This window comes from Aspergillus heteromorphus (assembly GCF_003184545.1).
Source record: "Aspergillus heteromorphus CBS 117.55 chromosome Unknown BO70scaffold_24, whole genome shotgun sequence".
Lineage (NCBI taxonomy): Eukaryota > Fungi > Ascomycota > Eurotiomycetes > Eurotiales > Aspergillaceae > Aspergillus > Aspergillus heteromorphus.
In genome coordinates, this window is record NW_020290429.1 from 445,200 (window position 1) to 464,419 (window position 19,220).

At 54.3% G+C, this 19,220-nt stretch overlaps 5 protein-coding genes across 5 annotated transcripts; 2 read left to right on the top strand and 3 right to left on the bottom strand.

The window, feature by feature from the left end:
* Nucleotides 1-1,321: 1,321 nt before the first annotated feature.
* Nucleotides 1,322-2,387, top strand: BO70DRAFT_373176 (uncharacterized protein; the record flags this gene model as incomplete). The annotated part of the gene is made up of 2 exons (XM_025544899.1): nucleotides 1,322-1,571; nucleotides 1,804-2,387. 2 exons carry the CDS (start codon nucleotides 1,322-1,324, stop codon nucleotides 2,385-2,387), a joined length of 834 nt encoding a protein of 277 aa, XP_025396868.1.
* Nucleotides 2,388-3,190: 803 nt separating this feature from the next.
* On the bottom strand, nucleotides 3,191-5,053 carry BO70DRAFT_364610 (acyl--CoA ligase; the record flags this gene model as incomplete). Its single annotated transcript, XM_025543849.1, has 2 exons — nucleotides 3,191-4,281; nucleotides 4,344-5,053. Coding segments are annotated over 2 exons (1,678 nt in total), but the record flags the coding sequence as incomplete, so codon positions are not given.
* Nucleotides 5,054-7,357: 2,304 nt separating this feature from the next.
* Nucleotides 7,358-9,131, bottom strand: BO70DRAFT_320059 (uncharacterized protein). Its single transcript, XM_025540463.1, has 4 exons — nucleotides 8,639-9,131; nucleotides 8,183-8,555; nucleotides 8,012-8,129; nucleotides 7,358-7,948 (listed from the first exon to the last, which is right to left on the bottom strand). The coding sequence occupies exons 1-4, from the start codon at nucleotides 8,792-8,794 to the stop codon at nucleotides 7,501-7,503; spliced, it is 1,095 nt and encodes a 364-aa protein (XP_025396870.1). The 5' UTR covers nucleotides 8,795-9,131; the 3' UTR covers nucleotides 7,358-7,500.
* A 2,825-nt stretch (nucleotides 9,132-11,956) lies between these two features.
* Nucleotides 11,957-15,858, bottom strand: pex1 (AAA family ATPase peroxin 1; the record flags this gene model as incomplete). The annotated part of the gene is made up of 4 exons (XM_025541343.1): nucleotides 11,957-15,265; nucleotides 15,317-15,395; nucleotides 15,446-15,685; nucleotides 15,748-15,858. The coding sequence occupies 4 exons, from the start codon at nucleotides 15,856-15,858 to the stop codon at nucleotides 12,057-12,059; spliced, it is 3,639 nt and encodes a 1,212-aa protein (XP_025396871.1). The 3' UTR covers nucleotides 11,957-12,056.
* Nucleotides 15,859-16,315: 457 nt separating this feature from the next.
* Nucleotides 16,316-19,214, top strand: BO70DRAFT_364615 (DNA replication licensing factor MCM7). Its single transcript, XM_025543850.1, has 4 exons — nucleotides 16,316-16,674; nucleotides 16,728-16,858; nucleotides 16,908-18,822; nucleotides 18,887-19,214. Exons 1-4 carry the CDS (start codon nucleotides 16,360-16,362, stop codon nucleotides 18,944-18,946), a joined length of 2,421 nt encoding a protein of 806 aa, XP_025396872.1. The 5' UTR covers nucleotides 16,316-16,359; the 3' UTR covers nucleotides 18,947-19,214.
* The last annotated feature ends 6 nt before the right edge of the window (nucleotides 19,215-19,220 follow it).

The window sequence follows — 19,220 nt, forward strand, 5'->3', positions numbered from 1 at the left end:
ATACGCACAGTACCGGACGGGTCCGGATTATCTCCGCCCACTTTTTCCAGGCACAGACAGGTTCACTGGTTCAGGCACACGGCAATGTAATGATGTGTACGGTGTACCTAGATATGGATAGATGTTATTGTTGGAGCGTAAGTGAGGCACAGGCTCAACGCCGGTAGGTGCTTCCTCGGGAGAGGCACGCATCCACGCATCCACGCATTCCATACCATCATAATGAAGTCATTAACAATCTGGCTACCATCATCCATCCCGTATAAACAAAGAGAAGCCGCGACCGGATTCGCTCCCCTCTCCCCGGTGGACCGCCGCCCGACCAGACTTGGACGGTCGAACCAAGATTCCCCCTCTCCTCCCGAGGATCCAGATCAGTCCTTTCGACCTCCCGTTAATTAATGCAATCTCCGGGATCCAGCTCTCCAGAGGGAGGGGGAGCGTGCCTGACTAAAATTCTGCTGTCCCGCAGCAATCGCTGATAAATTTTCGGTATTATAGCCAACGATCAACACTCCAAGTATCGAATCCGGTTGAGCCAGAATCTCCGATCCATCGGGGCTGCTCAAGCTTGTGTGCCCAGTGCCAGGCCAGGCAGTGCAGGCAGGCCTCCTTCCCAACCGATCGGCCGGTGTTTCAGTGTTTCACAAGGCAGCTGGGTCGGGGATGGGTCCTTTCATATCCCCAGTCCCCCCCACGACTTTGGTCTGGACTCTCTGACTCCGACTGGCTCTGACTGACTCTGCGGAGCAAGCTCGACATCCATCATTCTTGAGTTTGCCCACACGAACAATCCTGCCATGAGGTTGCTTTGATCTAGTCTCTAACAACCGCGCGACTCAAAAAGCTGGGCCTCCGGATTTCCAGACGTGTGATCGACGACCATCCTTCGCCCTTGGTTTGATTTGGCCTTTCGCCATTCAAGGGGTCTTGCAAGGCGGCATCCCTGTTATCGATTGAAGCGATGTTGCCCGGGGTAGGGGAGGGGAAGGGAGGGGATATGCGATCAGACGATATTCCTCTCCTTGCAGGAATCGCGGCATCTAAGACATCGTCTGTACGCAGCAGTCCGTAGAGGGGCCGACGCTGATGCATACATGCATCGAAGGCCGTAGAGAAGAACTGTCACTGACCAGCCGCGCGGGGGATGACGCCATGTATTGTTCCCCCTCATGACTAATCCGGCCTCCGCATCCAGCAGCTCCAGCTTCACAGCTTCACAGCTTCACAGCTTCACAGCCTCATCCCACCTCTGCAGGGTTCCCTGGGCTCTCTCCTCCCGATACATCGAGCATTGAGCATCACGATCCCTTACCCAACCATGCATGTCCTCCTTCTAGGTGGCCACGGCAAAGTGGCCTTGCATCTGACCCCGCTCCTTCTCGCCCGCTCCTGGAACGTCACCAGCGTCATCCGCAACGCAGAGCACGAGAATGAGATCCTCGCCCTGGGCCAGGGCGCCCAAGGCAAACTGGACGTCCTCCTCTCCAGTTTAGACGACGTCAAGAGCGATGCCGACGCAAAGAGCATCCTCGACCGCGTTTCCCCGGATTATGTGGTGTGGTCGGCAGGTATGCAACCGTGGCTGTGATTGCAACCACGTCCCCACCCACCCCCCAAAAAAAATACCAAGCATCACATCACATCTGCACCTTTCCTTGCAAGCTCCCCACCCCATCCCATCCCATCGAATCCACACGTCACATCCACACATCCGCACATCTACACATCCCCCAGACCACCCATCCTACGTGTAACAGAAGGCTGTTCCAGCTAACCAACCCCCCCATTTCCGAAACAAAGGCGCCGGCGGCAAAGGTGGTCCCGATCGTACCTTTGCCATCGACGAACGCGCCGCCAAACACTTCCTATCTGCCTCATTTGCGCATCCCTCGGTGACCAAGTTCCTCCTCGTCTCCTGGCTGGGCAGCCGACGTGTCCAACCGTCCTGGCTGAACGACGACGAGTGGGCCGGTCTGCAGAACGTTTTCTACAACGTCCTCCCCACCTACGCCAAAGCCAAACTCGAAGCAGACGAGTACATGACCGCGCTGGCGGCGCAGCGCAAGAAACTCGTCGCAACGGGCGCCGCGCGGCCCCTGCAGGCCATCAATCTGCGACCGGGGACCCTGACCGACACGCCGGCCACCCGGACAGTGGACCTGGGGAAGACCAAAAAGGGTCGCGACAAGGTGACCCGCGAGGATGTGGCGATCGTCGCGGATCAGCTGCTCGCCCGCGATGACACAGACGGGTGGTACGATCTGCTTGAAGGGTCTGAACCTGTCGAGCGAGCTGTGGACCGGGTCGCCAGGGAGAAGATCGACGCCGTCGACGGCGAAGACGTCGATGCCATGGTGAACCGTTTCGGTCTGGGAACCGTTTGAACGAACTTTGGCCATTCGGAAACTCGGAATCCATGATTCCAAATCCCGTTGCTGCATCCATCCCTGTGTGATGTGGTGTGATATCTCGCCTGCAGCGCCGTTGATACGTGGATAGCGCAGCGACTTCCCTGCTGCCTGTCCCGTTTCTTGTGTTTTATGTAACTAGGTATTTAGCTACTTATGTAGGTATGGTAATGAGACATGCTGTTTCTGACTTGTTGGATCTGGTTTCAGTTTATTTGGCAATGGTTGACGGCGAGCCGTCCTTCTCTACCTTAGGTACTGTGTAGTAGGATATCTGTCTACTAGGTAGTAGTTTTATCTGTCATTCCAAATGTTTGGCGCGTTTGGCGATGCGCCACACCGACTGATAGCATGCATATTGCATACTACTAGTAAATAGTATCTAGTACTATATCTTCCGTGGTATGCGGCGTGGCGTGGCTTGCGGAAATGGATTCCGCATATCGACTACCTACCTACCTACCTACCTATCACCCACACATCTATCTAGGTACTAGGTACCCATTACCTTACCTAGTACCTGTTGCAAGTATCTATCTGGACTAGGTAGGTAGGTAGGTAGTAGGTAGGTAGGTAGGTAGGTAGTAGGTAGGTAGGTAGTAGGTAGGTAGGTAGTAGGTAGGTAGGTACATGAGTAGGGAGTAGGGAGTATATTTGTGTACAGTACAAACCCACCATCGATAAATAGATAGATAGATAGTATAGTATAGTATACTACCAGTCCCCCGACAACTTCACCACGCTAAAAGCCTCAATTCAATCATCATAAATTCATCCAAGTACGATAGAAAGTATGTACACATCTAGTCCAATCCAATCCAGTCATGATACCTGATACCTGATACCTAGCTGGCTAACCAACCAACCAGATATAACCCCACGGATGACGATCACGATGACGATCACAACTTCGCCTTCGGACCGGCAGCGCCAGCACCGACTCCCTCCTCCTTGGCCTTCTTCTTCAAGACACGTCTTAGGATCTTCCCGCTCGGGCTCTTGGGGATCTCGTCGACAAACCAGACGCCGCCTCTTAGTTTCTTGTGATACGCGACCTTGGCGTCTAGCCACTTGACGATATCTGCTGCGATTTGGGGCGCGGGGTGTCCGGAACTCAGACTCTGTGCGCTCCGGACGACGTAGGCCAGGGGTACCTCGGTGCCGTGGGCCTCGCTCTCGATGCCGATGACGGCGACGTCGTCGACGGCGTCGTTGTCGATCAGGATACCCTCTAGCTCTGCCGGGGCTACCTGGAAGCCCTTGTATTTGATCAGCTCCTTGACGCGGTCGGTGATGAAGAAGTTGCCCTGGTCGTCTTGGTAGCCGACGTCGCCGGTGCGGAACCATCCGTCGGGGGAGAGACAGTCGGCTGTGGCGGCGGGGTTGTTGTGGTAGCCGAGGAAGACGTTGGGGCCGCGCATGTACAGTTCGCCGACCTGGCCGGGGGGAACCTCGGTGGAGTCGGAGCCGTCCTCGGGCATGGTCATGTATTTGGCGTCCATGTTGGGGAGGAGTTTACCGACGGAGCCGATGGTGGTGCGCCATTCGTCCCAGGGTTGGGTGTGGGTGGTGGGACTGGTTTCGCTGAGGCCGTAGCCCTGTTTGATGCCGCAGTGGATGCGGGCGTAGACGGATTCGACGAGTTCTTGGGTGAGCGGGGCGGCGCCGCAGTTCATCATGCGGAGGGAGGAGAAGTCGTATTTGTCGACGATCGGGTGTTTGCCTAGGAGGAGGACCACAGGCGGGACAACGTAGCTGAATGTGATTCGGTGGGTTTGGACGTGAGAGCACCATTTCTCGATGTCGAATCGCGTCATCACGAAGAGGTGGTAGCCTTGGTACATAGTTTGGTGGATGAGGCAGTTGAGGCCTGTGTGGAGGTGGGTTGTTAGGGTGGGAGGGGGAGGAGGATGTGGAGGATGGAGGACGAACCGTAGATGTGGAAGAAGGGGAGGAAGGCGAGAACTCGGTCGCCTTTACCGTCTGCGCCGCTGTTCCAGCTCAGGTTGCCTGCTTCGCCGGTGGCGAGTTGGAGGGTGTTGGCGATGATGTTACGGTGTGAGAGCATGACGCCCTTGGGCACGCCGGTCGTGCCGGACGAGTAGACTAGGAAGGATAGGTCGCGGGACGGGTTAATCTTGGTCTTGCGGAACCGATTGGCGCCTGAGATGTTGCGGATGGAGGTGAAGTGTTTGATTCGGGATTGGGGATCGCGCTCGTCGCCGATGAGGATGATGCGGTCTTCGGGGATCCCGACTTCCTTGGCGGCGGCCGTGGCCACGGGGAGAAGGTGCGCTTGTGTGATAAGGGCTTTGGCACCGGAGTTTTTCAGCTGGAAGGCCAGCTCCTCTGTTGTGTAGGCTGGGTTGGAGGGAGAGACGACGCCGCCGGCCCAGTGTGTTCCCCACATCACGACGGGGGTGTCGATGCTGTTGGGGGTGAAGAGAGCGAGCACGTCGCCTTTTTTCCAGTCGAAGATGGCTTTGAGGCCCTGGCCGAAGGAGAGGGCGCCATCTTTGATTTGTTGGAAGGTGAGGGATCGTTGTGTGTCTGCGTCCTGGTAGATGACTGGATGGGGTTCAGCGGGGCTGTCTGGGGGTTCTATGTCTTTGTAGGGGAGAAGTGTTCTCGTCAGAAGCATGTCCACTTACCCTTGTCATTCGGGAAGGCCCTCTCCTTCCGCTCGAAAAGAAAGGTCCAGATGTCGACGTCGGGGATGGCTACCGGAGGGTAGCGTGAGGAGACGGGCATGGTGACGGTGACGGTGCGGGGAAAGAGGGCAGCGAGGGGAGGTGGGACGACGCTCAGGTCGCTCGGTTCAGCTAGGAGGAGAGGGGTGTCACCGTATCGGTGGCTTCTTGGGGATGAGAGAGGAGCAGACGGAGGCCCGTTAATAAACGCACAGGGGGATTCGGCCCTCGGCTCGGCGGCCGATAAGGGCAGTTGGAGAGGCCACGAATAGCCGCTCTACGCTGGCTCTCTCCTCTCTCTCCGCACTCCTTCCATCACCTCGATTCCTCGATTACCTCAGCCACCTCTTTCTTTACCTCCCCTGGCCGAACCTTGGTTGGCATTTCCGACTCTCCTTCCGATGATTTTGTTTGACCCCCGGCTTTTCGGTCGATCGGAGGCCATCATTATTTCCGAATGGTCGATTGATCTGACTCTCGACATTTCAACGGTCCAAGCCAAGCTCCAGCGGCGGCCGGGGAAGTGGGGACGCCCTTATCAGTTATCACTGACTGTCAGGGGGTTTGTGTGGTGGCAACTTGACCATGATACTTGAGTACATCATCCGAACATTCTAGCAAGTGATTAATACCGGTACACTCTAAAGCCCTCTCTATATCTCACCGCTCCCGTTTTGTTCTTCTTGCATCTCTCACAAGCAGATCTCAGTCAGACAATTCCCCTTGGGCGTTGCCTGGCACGTCAACCCCGTTGTCGGAATCACGCACGGTGATAGTTACCGCATCGCTAATTGGGTCGCGGACAAACGATCCATATTTACTCTTGCTACTCGATCCCTTGACCGAATCCCCGCTTGATGGTGAACTTCGACGTCTGGCTACAGAACTTGGCCTTGGTCCCGCTCACCATGCCCTCCCGATTGTACGTCCCGGAAATGTCCACGAGGTTGTCGTTCAGTTAGGTCCATGGATGTGTATATATCTCGGATTCAACCAGCTCGCGGCCTCTCGGGCCGTGACGGACATTGCGGCACCGTCTGTGTCCAAATAGGCCTCCCGCAAGCCGTAAAAATCCGTCGAGGCAATCACGAGTGCACCAATCGCTGTGATCTCACAGCCCATACTACTTTATTGATGCCTGCCTTCTACGGATCTTTCACGTGTGGTGGGAGTCAGCTGCCAAGAAGCGACATCGGGAAAGATCCAGAAGGGTGAGGAGGCAAGGTTTCTGCGTGTTGTGGATCGAGTCACTCGAGGCATTTTTGAGCAACAGCTGTGTGAGTGAAATTCGGAGGTAGGTAGTAGGTGGATACTAAATGGTTAGATAGTAGAGGGTGTTTGGCGGGGGCTTTATCTCTTTCGAAAACGGCAAGAACCGAAGAACCTTAGTAGGTAACAGTGAACAGTCCCGAGACAAACCGTAATTACATTACCAATTCTTTTTTTTTTTTTTTGGATTCTTGATGTCAATTTGGTGCTGGCTTACTCATTTTAGTGGTTGACAAAAAAATATTACCATTCACTCGAGAGTCAGAGATCATATAACCGACTTGAATGTGTAGTTAGTTAGTGAGGTTGCTTACTTATCTAGACCTCGTGGCTGCATGATGTATCGCCTGTCGGAAAGTAGTACTATATTTTATAGACATATTTGATGATCAGGCCCCAGGAGGAAGAGACAGCTACAAATACTCCGCAGGTGAGAACGAAATAACTGAAAGAGGGCCGTGTTCGACCAACACCCTCCTAAATCAGAGCGATCTAGTGCGATCATATGATAAGTATATAGTATACATCAAAGAGAATGTGGGAACAGCCCCCCCCCCCCCCCGGTTCGCCCAACTACTCCGTCTCCCCAATTAGGGGGTTAAGTTATAATCCTACCGCCTCTGTTACACCACCCCCCGGCCTGTGTATTACTAGTACCTGCCTACGCGTTACCTGGGCGTGTATCTTGCTTACTATAGGCATCCTAATTAAGAAGGTCGAACAAATCCGAATACCTACATATTCAACCACCTGCCAAAAGGCATGAGAATTCCCAAAAATCAAAGTAAGGAACATCGTTGTTGACCAACATCCTCTTGTAGATAGCCAGTGTAATTAGTGGTCCGTGGTGGTGCTGGAATCTGGATGGATGTTGGATCTCTCTCCGGACATAGTACCACTGTGAATATACAATACTATCATTATATTGTACTGGCAAAGCCTAGCAAGGATGATGAGATCTGCTAATATAAAAAAAAAATGGACAATAGTAGTCTCGGGTATCCCTGACAGTGAACTATATACATACATACATACCCATACACAAAAGAGAGAGAGAGAGAAGAGAACCAATGCTAACCGTGACGTGCGTAACGCTCAAATCGCCAAAGAGACAGAAAGATAGATATACTTCATAACGGAGGGTGGGACCGGCCCCCCATGTTCGTGGAATAATTCGAGAAGATCATGACATCAACCTGCTTCGTGATCCTGCCGTTCTCGAGCTGGTGCAGCTCGGTATTGCCGTCGAGAATGAACTCGGCACTTTCCCGCCCGGGGGTCTGAGATGCTTGAACGCCAGTCCAGTTGCCGTAGCCCTGTCTGCTGGCAATCGGTCCACTGATCGTGTATTGATGTGACCGTCCTGGTCGCGAACGGGAGACACTAGGGAAGTTCCGCACTGACTTCCGGACTGAATCGATGATCAGAGACCGGATGCACGGAAGAGAGGCCGTGACGATGACCAGATAGCACTCCGTCAGAGCCCATCGAGTGAGCCGGACTGTTACTGCGGTTTGATCGCCCCGTTCGGATATAGTAGTCAGATAGACAATGCGCATGATCGAAGCTATCATGGCTCTGTGGGGTGATGTGGTTAGTACCATGGCCGTATAGGATCGAGGATGTCGGTGATGTACGTACATTAGGCCCAGACTCATCAAAATGATCAACGTGATTTTGATGCGCTTCTTCAGGTTCAGGCTCCAGAAAGTGTACGTCGGGAAGAGAGCAAGGAAGAGATCGGTCCCAGTGTTGATCGCTGGAGTAAGATGATTAGGAGATGCCGCGGCAGGTTGTGTCTGCAAGACTTACAGCATTGGACATATGCGTAAATACGATCGACATTCGGATCCCAGCATGTGGAGATAACGGTTGTGTCCCAGATAGAATTAACATTCTGGCATTGAGCGAGAACAGTGATCACGGAGACACAGTTGATGACAATTTGCAGCCCGAAGATGACCCATAATATTATCTCCACTGCACGTTTTTGACGCAGGATGTTTAGTAGGTATATCGTGAAGGCGGCTCTCCCAGCACCAGTGGCAACGATTGAGAGGCATTGGAAGCCTGTGTAGTATTTGAGTGCGAGCACCTGGCTCGCATGGCTCAGCGTCCTGTAGTGCCGCCCATAGCCATTCTCAATGGCCAATGTGATCATGATGGATGCGACAAGAGCGAGGGCCTGGCGCGAGTCAATATGGTATGTTAGAGTAGCATGCGCCGGAGACGTCACGGGTAGGGAAAGTGTGGAAAATGGGAACCAACCGATGCGCACAGCATGATCGTATCGTCCACGGCGAAATGTCGAATACGGAGCTTGGCGATGACCCTCAAGGCCATGACCAAGATCGTGATGGCCACGGCCGTCCAGTTGAGAACCAAAATCCCGGGGCCGGCATTGTAGGAAGACTCGAGCGACATCAGCGGTGGGTTGAGGCTGCACACCAGCGAATAGACCGGGATACGAGTTCAGGAAGACCAGGCAGGTCCAACGAGGCCAATGGGGGTGGGTGTCAAGGACGAGGGGGGAAGAAGAGTCGGATCCATGAGAGCAGAAGCAGCTGTCGTCAATGACAGTGCGCCACCAGGGAGTTTATCTTTCTTAATGAGCATGAGGGTTATATCATTTTCCACGCAGGCCGGCCTTCCGTTCCTTGGATCTCGACCCGCTTTGATTAAAGTTTTGGTAGGAATGAGCAGGAATGTGGTCAGTTCTTCATGCTTCAGCCCTTAACGCGCGTTGCAGACGGTGTTCCCCTCGCCGGTCGCCGCTAGAGACCAAGGGGGCAACCGGGTATGCACATCATCTAGGCCTGAGTTGGGCTGCTCCACCGGCCCCGTTCGGCGCTCCCACAAGATCATGCGGGCCACGTTCAAGGGCGAAACCAGCAGAACGTTCACGCAGGCCATTTTGCCTCCGGTCTGGGTGTGTTTGGGTTTAAGTTGGGTGGATTGGATAGAGTTCAGGGTCCAATGTTCAATTTTGGGGATGGGTGTTGCAGCATCAATCCCCGTGGCTTTTCTTTTGACCACGACCAGTAATAAGAATAAAGTCAAGGTGCAGATCCGGACGCATTATCTTGGCTGCATCTCCAAGGATGTCCGAAGGAGTAACTGCAGGCCCTAGTAGTAGTGCGGACTGAACCTATTTCAACTGTGGGTTGATCTGATACAAGATGTGACTGCTTTGCCACCGACTGGGCTCTGGAACGGCTCCGCAATTTTGGGTTTGTTTCTTCTTCGGGGCACTGCTGGAGATCTGGAAATTTGGCCATCTGCACTCATTACTCGTCTGGAGATCTGGAAGATTCACACTCATGCAGCCTTGGATAAGAACAATAAGCGGGGGGGGGGGGGAGAGACAAGAGAAAGAGGGACGATATTACAATGGGCCCAGGAGGAGTGCTACTGCAGTAGTCTAACAAAGTCCCCGCCTGCTGTATAGAGACTGGAAACCTTATTGTCTAAGTGGCGGTTGCCTGACGCCAGAATAAATCTTCCAGGCCAACAACACAGTATTCTCCTTCCGGGCGATCACATCACACCTTCTCACCATCCCACCAGTGACCATGACTCCCGGAATGCTCGCTCGGGGACGGCTTTCAAGACCCGCCAGGCACATCCCTACCCGAGATGCAGAAACTGTGCATATTACTGGATTGGGACAGGACTCCGCAGAACCCTGCACTCGATAGTCTATCGTCGTCATCCATGATCCTGATCCGTGATCCGACCCCATGTGAAACCGGGACAGCTTCATGGGTTCAGCCGAACCCTGGAATCGAACTTTGGAACGCCCATGATTCTTAATATAGCTACCACTTCGCGAGAAGATAAGAGCGTCGGGATCCTTCGGATGCTTCCAGTCTCTAGATAGCACCAACCCCTTTCCCTTCATAACTATCGACGCGCAGGATCCTGGAGGCTTACCATCCGAACGATCGGTGTCTACCGCGAGCCGGGATGCATAAGCCTGCGCCCAGGTTGGCTCGCTTGGAATCAATATCCGGCCGGTCGCCGGTCGCCTGCAAGGCAACGCGTACCGATGCCTTAATCAGTCCGTCTCTTAATTAAGTGCATCCCGTATTCTCCCTTCATCCTTGCATCCTTGAATCCTTCACACCCTCCCAGCATATTACCCCGCAGAAGGCTACGTACTCACCGTCCGCCCGTGGCTGAAGGGCAAATTGCACTAGGCGGGCCGCGGGCAACACTGCCCTCCTCGGCATAACGCCCGTCACTAAGTCCTCTACATCAAACATCCAGCCCTGCCTGGGCTTCCCTTCTTCAATAGTTTCCTCTTCCGCTTCGGCCTTCAACCTCCTGGATTCTAGATGAATAGACCCCGAATCAAGCTACTAGATATCTGCTCCCCTTATGGAGTACGTCGTACCGAGATAGTAGATTCACGAGCATTGGTATTATTACTCTATACTCAGTAGAATCCACCTTCACCAGCCGCCGGGGAAATCAACGCCTCGGCCACCAGTTACCAAGAAAAGAATCCCTCCCTCTTCCCCCGTCCCAGAGCAACCACTTACATAACAGTAGTCCCCCAGTGCGATGATTAAAGAAATTGAACCCCGAGGATGTCCATCCATCGAACCATCACCCCTCATCCCTCACCTCTTACCTCTTTCTTACCTCTCACCAGGAAATGACATGACAATAATGCTATGGTAATGATATAATAATCACAGCATAGATAGATAGTACCACCCACTCACCCAGTGTCTGTGCCTCGGATAGCTAGTAGTATTATATTGCCCCAGCGGCCGGACAGCCATGTGCATGTACTGTACCCACAGACCAGACCACCATCCACCTAGATAGATATCTACCCAGTACCCACGGACATCTCCGTAGCCCGTACCGTCGATAGTATGTACATCTCTCCTTAATAAGGCAACCCCCTCTTGTCCACAGTCCATGAGATGGGCAAGTATCTACGGAAGTAGTACATCTCCCGTCCCGTCCCTCGGGACTACCCTCCCCCTCCCACTCACCGACACCCCTCTTCCCCTTTCGACAAGCTCTCCGCCCACTGCCCACCGCCCAGACCATGCTAGTCGCTAACTAACTAGTTAGTTAGTCGTTAGTCGCTTAGTAAGTGTACTCCACTCTACCCGCCTCTCGCTTCCCCAACCAATCAAACCACTCCATCTCCCGCAATTGTCCTATATAATCCATTGTAAACAGGACTCAAGTGCCTTCGGGCATTTGGTCAATTTGAAACGATACAGAGAAGATTAGCATGGCCCCTGCACTAAGGATGACACGCTCAATCAAAGAGAAGCTACCAGTTTTTTTTTCAACTCTTACCGACCTCTTTTCGAGGTAGGCGGCTTTAAGGGGGCGTTGGCTGGGTGTTATCGGGAGACTGGGGGTTCGAGTCGCGGGTGGTTCGATCTCTTTTTTTTTTTTTTTTTCTTTTTTCTTCTTTCTTTCTTTTTGATTGCTGCGGTGCCATCTTTCTTCACTCTTCACATTTCACCCTTTCCTGACCTCTGCTCTAACTCATTGTTTATTATATGAGGAGGGGGGTTATCCGTATAAATATTTTTTTTTTCTTAAAGCATTGGTGGCATTGTTACGTTACTAGTACTCTAGCGCTATTGCTATTTACATAGGAGAGCAAGCAATGTAAACTACATGTACATGATATCATCCTGGTCTTTCTTCATCACATTAAGCTGGTCCGGCCTCCGATCTCGCGGCCGCCTTCGCCGGTGGGCATCTCGCCGTTCCGACCGAAGACAAACTCGTTGTAGATCGCCTCTAGACGGCGTCTTTCCGCATTGCTGAGAGAGCTGCGGGTTGTGTTGAGGGAGCGCTCCATGTGCTCCCACCGAACTATGATCTCCTCGCGCGGTTCTTCCTGTGCGGGTCCGTTGGACGCTGCTCCCTGGCCACCACCTGGGCCCTGTTCCGACTGGCGCTGACGGCGTCGTGCATTCTTGATGGCGTCCAGCTTGGAGGCGACGACCGCAGGTGACGGCATGGAGACTGATCCCGCGGTCTGTTCTGATTCGGAGTAGAGGAATTGGATGAATGACTTGGTGCTGGTGCCTGTTGAAGACGGCTTCGCGCCGTTCTTTGCCGTGTACTTGTCGTTCGTTGACCGGTCGCCCAGGGCGTCGTGCACGGCTTCGAGATGCGCGTTATATACAACAGCCTGCAGGTCGGCGCCGGAGAAGCCTGCTGTGCGTGCAGCTACTTCGTCCAGGCGAGAAACAACCTCCTCGCTCATCCGGAGTTTCTTGCTGACAGCGTGGATGATATCCGCTCGATCTGAGTGGTTGGGCATATCGCAGATCAAGGACTTATCGAGACGTCCGGGTCGAAGCAGCGCGGGATCGATCAGATCCGGCCGGGAGGTCGCGGCGAGAACGTACACCCCCGAAAGACCCTCGGCACCGTCCATCTGGGTGAGAAGTTGGTTGACCACGCGGTCGGTAACACCGGTAGAATCGTGACCACGCTTGGGCGCTATACTGTCGAACTCATCGAAGAAGAGAACGCATGGGCGGGCGGCCTGGGCTCGTTCAAATAGATCCCGCACACTCTTCTCGCTTGCTCCGATATATTTGTTCAGGATCTCCGGACCCTTGACGCTGATGAAGTTGAGGCCACACTCGCCCGCGACGGCGCTGGCGAGAAGGGTCTTGCCACAACCGGGGTATCCGTAAAGTAATAGACCCGAGCGCAGACGCAGGGGACATTGTGCGAAAATGGGAGCGTACTTCGTGGGGTATTGCAATGTCTCGAGGAGCATTTTGCGGGTTTCGGTCAAGCCACCGATGGCGGAGAATGTCGTGGTGGACGAGGTAAGAGTGACGTTTCGGAGGGACGCGGGGGTGAAGCCTTTGATGGCGCTTTCGAAATCATCAGCCCCGAGTGTGATCGCTCTGGCTGACGCTAGAGCGTCTTGCACAGAGCGTATCAGGGCTTCGTTTCGTGCACGCGAGACCAAAAGGACCAGATCTCCAGGCATATACCCGTCCGTCTTGCCAGCAAGGTCTAAGAAATCCACGTCTCGTCCAAGTACGAATCCATCTGCTCCAGCTGAGCTCGGACGGCTTCCGGGATTCGAGGGGTCCAGCCACGAATCGTGGGTAGATGAGCTGGCGTTTCGAGCATGACCATTCATTGCGGGGGGACCTCCCCTGTCTTGACTTGTCAGCTGCTCCAGCACTTTTCGTCGGCCCTCCTTGTCCGGAGCCCTCAGATGGATTATCTCTCGGACAACATGGCCCCCGACTACGATGTTGTTCAAGGACTCTTTCGACTGTGCTGTGGCCAGCAGCACCACCGAAGAGTTCATGGAGCAATACTCCCGGACCATAGAACAGATCACTTCACTGTTTTGGCGGCTGCGACCATTATCCCCTCCGACCTGCAGCTCCGTTTCCACGGGGCACAACTTGTCGAGATCGTCCAGAATCACAACCGACTGTCCGCCCAGACGGGCACACCAAGAGGCAGACATGAAAAGGCGATTGAGCGTCTCTTTGATGTTTGAGATACGTGTCTCGTCAGTGACCAGTTTCCGACAAGAGAAATACTTCACGTTGAAAAGGAAATCTTTCCGAACACGATGGGCTAACAACTGGCTGAGTGCTGTCTTTCCCGATCCAAGACCACCTGTGAGCAAGATAGAAGATGATTTGGTCAGGTTATCAATCGCCTGTGAGATAATCTGATCGATTCCAACCATTTCAGGAGCGGCAGATGGTATCAAATCCTCCGACGGATGGGCGGATGAACCAGACTCGGCCGGACGAGGTATCTCAGCTTGCACTTCTAGTGACAGCTTAGCATCTGATCCCAGGATCCACCCCGTTGCTGGTTTAGCTGCATCGGAACCGCCCTTCAGTGGAGGGTCAAACCGGAGAATAGCACCATCAAAGGCAGACGATATAGCCCGATAGTCTGCACTTGGTAGGACCATCCCATCCGTCAGAGGTCCTGACAAGAGTCCTTTGTCAAAGCCAGAACTGCCATACAAGACTTTGATGCGCTCCGCCAATGCATCCCTTGCAGCTGCGGTGTCAGATCCAAATTTCAGACCATCTTTCTTCTTCGATGTATCAGTCATGAAAGGAAACACCTTTAGTGTCTTCACGGTAGACCGTTGCAACGGTGGAGGAGCGGCTTCGACTCGAATAATGCCGCCTACCATGCCCTCAGCGCCCAGGGAAGCAGATAACAAAGTTGAGACAGCAACGTGTTGGGTGTCTGGGGCGTCAACCCACGGCATCAATTTGGCCACCAGCTTGGTTGCTGGTGTTCCGGCATCACTGCCCTTTTGTTCCGTTTGTTCGATCTGCTGCTGCGGGTCAGGCGGCGCCTTCAGGCCGGCAGGCTGTACGACAGAAACGCAAACCCAGTCGGCCCCTCGTAGTTCGTTCGTGGCGAGCATGTCAGGGTCAATCCAAACGCGAAAGCCCTCATTGTGATCTTCCTCCGCCTCCTCCTCAAAGTAGGGCTCGGACAGTTGGCGATCAATCCCTCTAAAGAAGAGAGAGCCTCTGCTTGTCGAGTCCGACCGGCTGCTCTTCGGCCGTACCGTGCTTCCACTACTCCGTCCCCCGACACTTTTCTTGCTGCTTCCGGCAACGCTTCGACTATCTGCTCGGGAGGGTCTCGGCCTTTGGCGTGTCTTTGGGGCAACAATAACTTCCGCATCGGCGGCTATCTTCGCGAAGGGGGAAGTATTCGGGGGCGCAGGCGTCAAGGAGGTTATGACAATGTTGGCAGTCGATGTCGGTGAAAGATGCAACGCAAGCGGATGCATATGGTCGGGCTGTGGGGTGGCATATGCGGGGTTGGGGAGGGCCCGAATCTGCGACAGAAGGTTGAGCTCCAGGAACGTCGCGTGAAGCTCAATGACTGCATGGCGTCAGCGTGGCCAGGTGGATGCGAAGGCAGGTGTATACATACTCTCCCAGTCCTCCGGGGTCAATGGCTCAATGTTGATAGTAGTGGCGACAGGCGGATCGAGGTGGATGTATATTCCGACCTAGGCGCATCAGTAACTCTGGCAGCCCGCATCTTTGATGACATGCTTACCCTTTGTCCCTCGGCAAGGCCCAAGACCCTTCCGAATGTTGTATCCAGCTCAACAGTGGAGATATCCTGTTCTCTGGCAGAAGAGCCACTGCTGATCCCATCTCTTCCAACCACTGGGGCAAGCTTGCGCTTGCTCGGCATTCCTGTCCATCCTAGATAGCATGACCGCTGTGCGGGGCTGCCATTGGCCTTTCCGGTGGTTGAGCGGTATTGGAGTTCGACAATTACATTCTGTGCAGGCTTATTGGGAGTCAGCTATGAGGGGGGGTTTTGGATCTGTCCTGGAGGCACAGCTAACTTACCGTATTGGCGTTGACCAGCAGCGCGACCAGCGATGGCGGCAGGTTTACAAGACAGTTCTTCAGCGGCACCAGGGAGATCTCCGCGGTGGTGGAGGGCTTTCTGGGCGCCATTCTCAGGCGCGAACAAGCAGGCTTGAGCGGTCAGCGAGCGACAGAGAAAGAAGTCCAGGGTCGTTGGGAGAGAAGGGGAAGAAGACCAGAGTTCAGCAGCATCTCCCCGGACTCCGTCGTCGCATCGACTCCGCAACCAACCCAACCACTGACCAGACCGACGCCGTCGGCCGAGGTCGCCCGCCGCCGATCCTCGGGCCGAAGCTTGTTCCGATCCGGAGCACGTGCCCAGACGCCAGTACGCTTCCGGACTAGCGCTGTTTCTGGAATGAGCGACGCGAAATGGACGCGTCGCGACGTGTTGCGGCGCCGGCCGAAAGAGGCAAGAAGGCAATTGATTGACCCGCCAACCGCCCTGGCGGCTTTGGAGGCTACTAGTGCGCTTTCGTCGAGCCGCCGCCTTCTTTTCACTCCCGGCCTATGCGATTTTAGCACCATCATAACCCCCCCCCCAATCGCCAGCTGTGGTCCATTCAAACTGGCTTGTCGCCCTGTCGCATCATGGCTCTGAACACCTACAACGTCAACATCGACTACGAGGCCCAGCTGGGTGCCTTCAAGGATTTCTTGAAGCACTTTAAAAGTTTTGAATCCGCCTCGGAATCGGCTGCGACAGAGGCCCTCGAGGACCTTCACATCGACGAGGATGGCACCAGTGACGAGTACGACTTCATGGACGATGTCGACCAGGAGGGTGGCGCACAGAGAGTCGGTCGGAGGCGTCGAGAGCCCAAGTTTAAATACATGCAAATGCTGCAGGAGGTGGCTGACCGGGAGCGCACGAACATTCTGGTCGAGCTGGATGATGTAGCAACAGTGAGCGATCACCTTCCGTCCCAATTCCATCGAGTTGGTCTAACTCGATGCAGTATGAGAAAGCTCTCCCCGAAGACCAAGACCTGGAGCTCGTCAAGAACGTGCAGAAGAACACATACCACTACATCGATCTTTTCTCGCGGGCGGTCGATGATCTGATGCCGAAGGAAAGCAAAGATATTACGTATGCAGGACAAGTCGTGTGACAGAAACCCAGAGCTAATTAGACGCAGGTTCAAAGATGATGTACTCGATGTTATCATGTCGCAGCGTGAAAAGCGGAATGAGGCCATGAACATGGCTGCGGAGGCCAATGCCGACACAGATGCGGCTCAGTCTGTTTTCCCGCCAGAGTTGACCCGCCGGTACACGATAAATTTCAAGCCTCTCACTTCCTCCGGATCGAGCAGCGAGCAATCCAAGGCTATCGCCGTGCGCAACGTGCGGGCTGAATACATCGGCGCCCTGATTACCGTGCGGGGTATTACGACTCGAGTTTCGGACGTCAAGCCGGCCGTCGAGATCAATGCCTATACCTGCGACCGCTGTGGATGCGAGGTGTTCCAGCCCGTCACTACCAAGCAGTTCCTGCCTATGTCGGAGTGTATGTCGGAGGAATGCAAGACGAACAACACCAAGGGACAGCTGTTCCTCTCCACCCGCGCGTCGAAGTTTGTTCCTTTCCAGGAAGTGAAGATCCAGGAGATGGCGGACCAGGTGCCTGTTGGCCACATTCCCCGGACAATGACCATCCACTGCCACGGCAGTCTCACCCGTCAACTCAACCCCGGTGATGTTGTCGACATCGCGGGGATTTTCCTTCCGACTCCCTACACGGGATTCCGGGCCATCCGCGCCGGCCTGTTGACCGATACCTACATGGAAGCCCAGCACATCACACAGCACAAGAAGTCCTACAACGAAACGGCCATGGACAGCCGGACCCTCCGCAAGATCGAACAGCACCAGAAGTCCGGGAACATGTACGAATACTTGTCGCGATCGATCGCCCCGGAGATCTACGGCCATCTCGACGTGAAGAAGGCTCTGCTCTTGCTCCTCATTGGTGGTGTGACGAAGGAGATGGGCGACGGCATGCACATCCGTGGTGACATCAACATCTGTCTGATGGGTGACCCCGGTGTTGCCAAATCTCAGTTGCTGAAGTACATCACCAAGGTTGCTCCCCGTGGAGTGTACACCACCGGTCGAGGAAGCAGCGGTGTCGGTCTTACGGCGGCTGTGATGAGAGATCCTGTGACAGATGAGATGGTACTGGAAGGAGGAGCCTTGGTCCTGGCCGACAACGGTATTTGCTGCATTGATGAATTCGACAAGATGGATGACTCGGATCGTACGGCCATCCACGAAGTGATGGAGCAGCAGACCATTTCTATTGCGAAGGCGGGAATTACAACTACTCTCAACGCCCGCACATCTATCCTGGCCGCAGCCAACCCCCTGTACGGGCGGTACAACCCCCGACTATCGCCCGTCGAGAACATCAACCTTCCCGCCGCGCTGCTGTCGCGTTTTGATGTCATGTTCCTGATTCTCGATACCCCTTCGCGCGAATCGGACGAAGAGCTCGCCAGCCACGTCACCTTTGTCCACATGCACAACAAGCACCCCGAGAGCGAGGATGCCGGTGTGATGTTCACTCCCCACGAAGTCCGCCAGTACATCGCCAAGGCGCGCACCTACCGTCCGGTTGTTCCCTCGTCGATCTCCGACTACATGGTGGGCGCATACGTGAGAATGAGGAAGCAGCAGAAGAAGGACGAGGAGGCCAAGAAGCAGTTCTCTCATGTGACACTCCGTACACTGCTTGGTGTTGTCCGTCTGTCGCAGGCCCTGGCGCGTCTCCGCTTCAGCGACGTGGTCGTCACGGAGGATGTGGATGAGGCTCTGCGCCTGATGGACGTCAGTCGGGCATCCCTGTCCAACGATGGCCAGTCTGGCATCGACCAGAGCCCTAGCAGCAAGATCTACCACCTCATCCGCAGCATGTGGGAGAGTGGCGCTGCGGCCGTGGGCGATGGAGACGAGGGCGAGCTCAGCATGCGGAGAATCCAGGAGCGAGTGCTCGCCAAGGGATTCACCGAGGATCAGCTCAAGATGGCCATTGACGAGTACCAGTCGTTTCACGTAAGTTCTCCATCCAATTTTGATTTTATACGCAGCCACCAGTTACTAACTTTCCTTTTCTCAGGTCTGGCAAGTTCTGGGCGACGGCAACCGTCTCCTCTTCCTCGATGCTATGGAAATGTAAGAAACAACTACTACCTAATCTAGCACAAGGTTACGCTTTTCCTATATCACTGGACTTTTTATCCTTCTTATTTCCCAAAGCTGCTACTGTTTTGAGTATTTATCTTCATACGTGAGAGACGAGCATGAGGCCATGTGAGATTTTTTTGGAGATGGGAAGACGGGATGGGACTGGAGTTACGGTGTACATGGCTTATGTCGTCTGTTTCTGATTCAACGGTGGGGTCTGGGATAACCAAGCAAGGAATGACTTCTTTAAATGATATGGTCTGTCC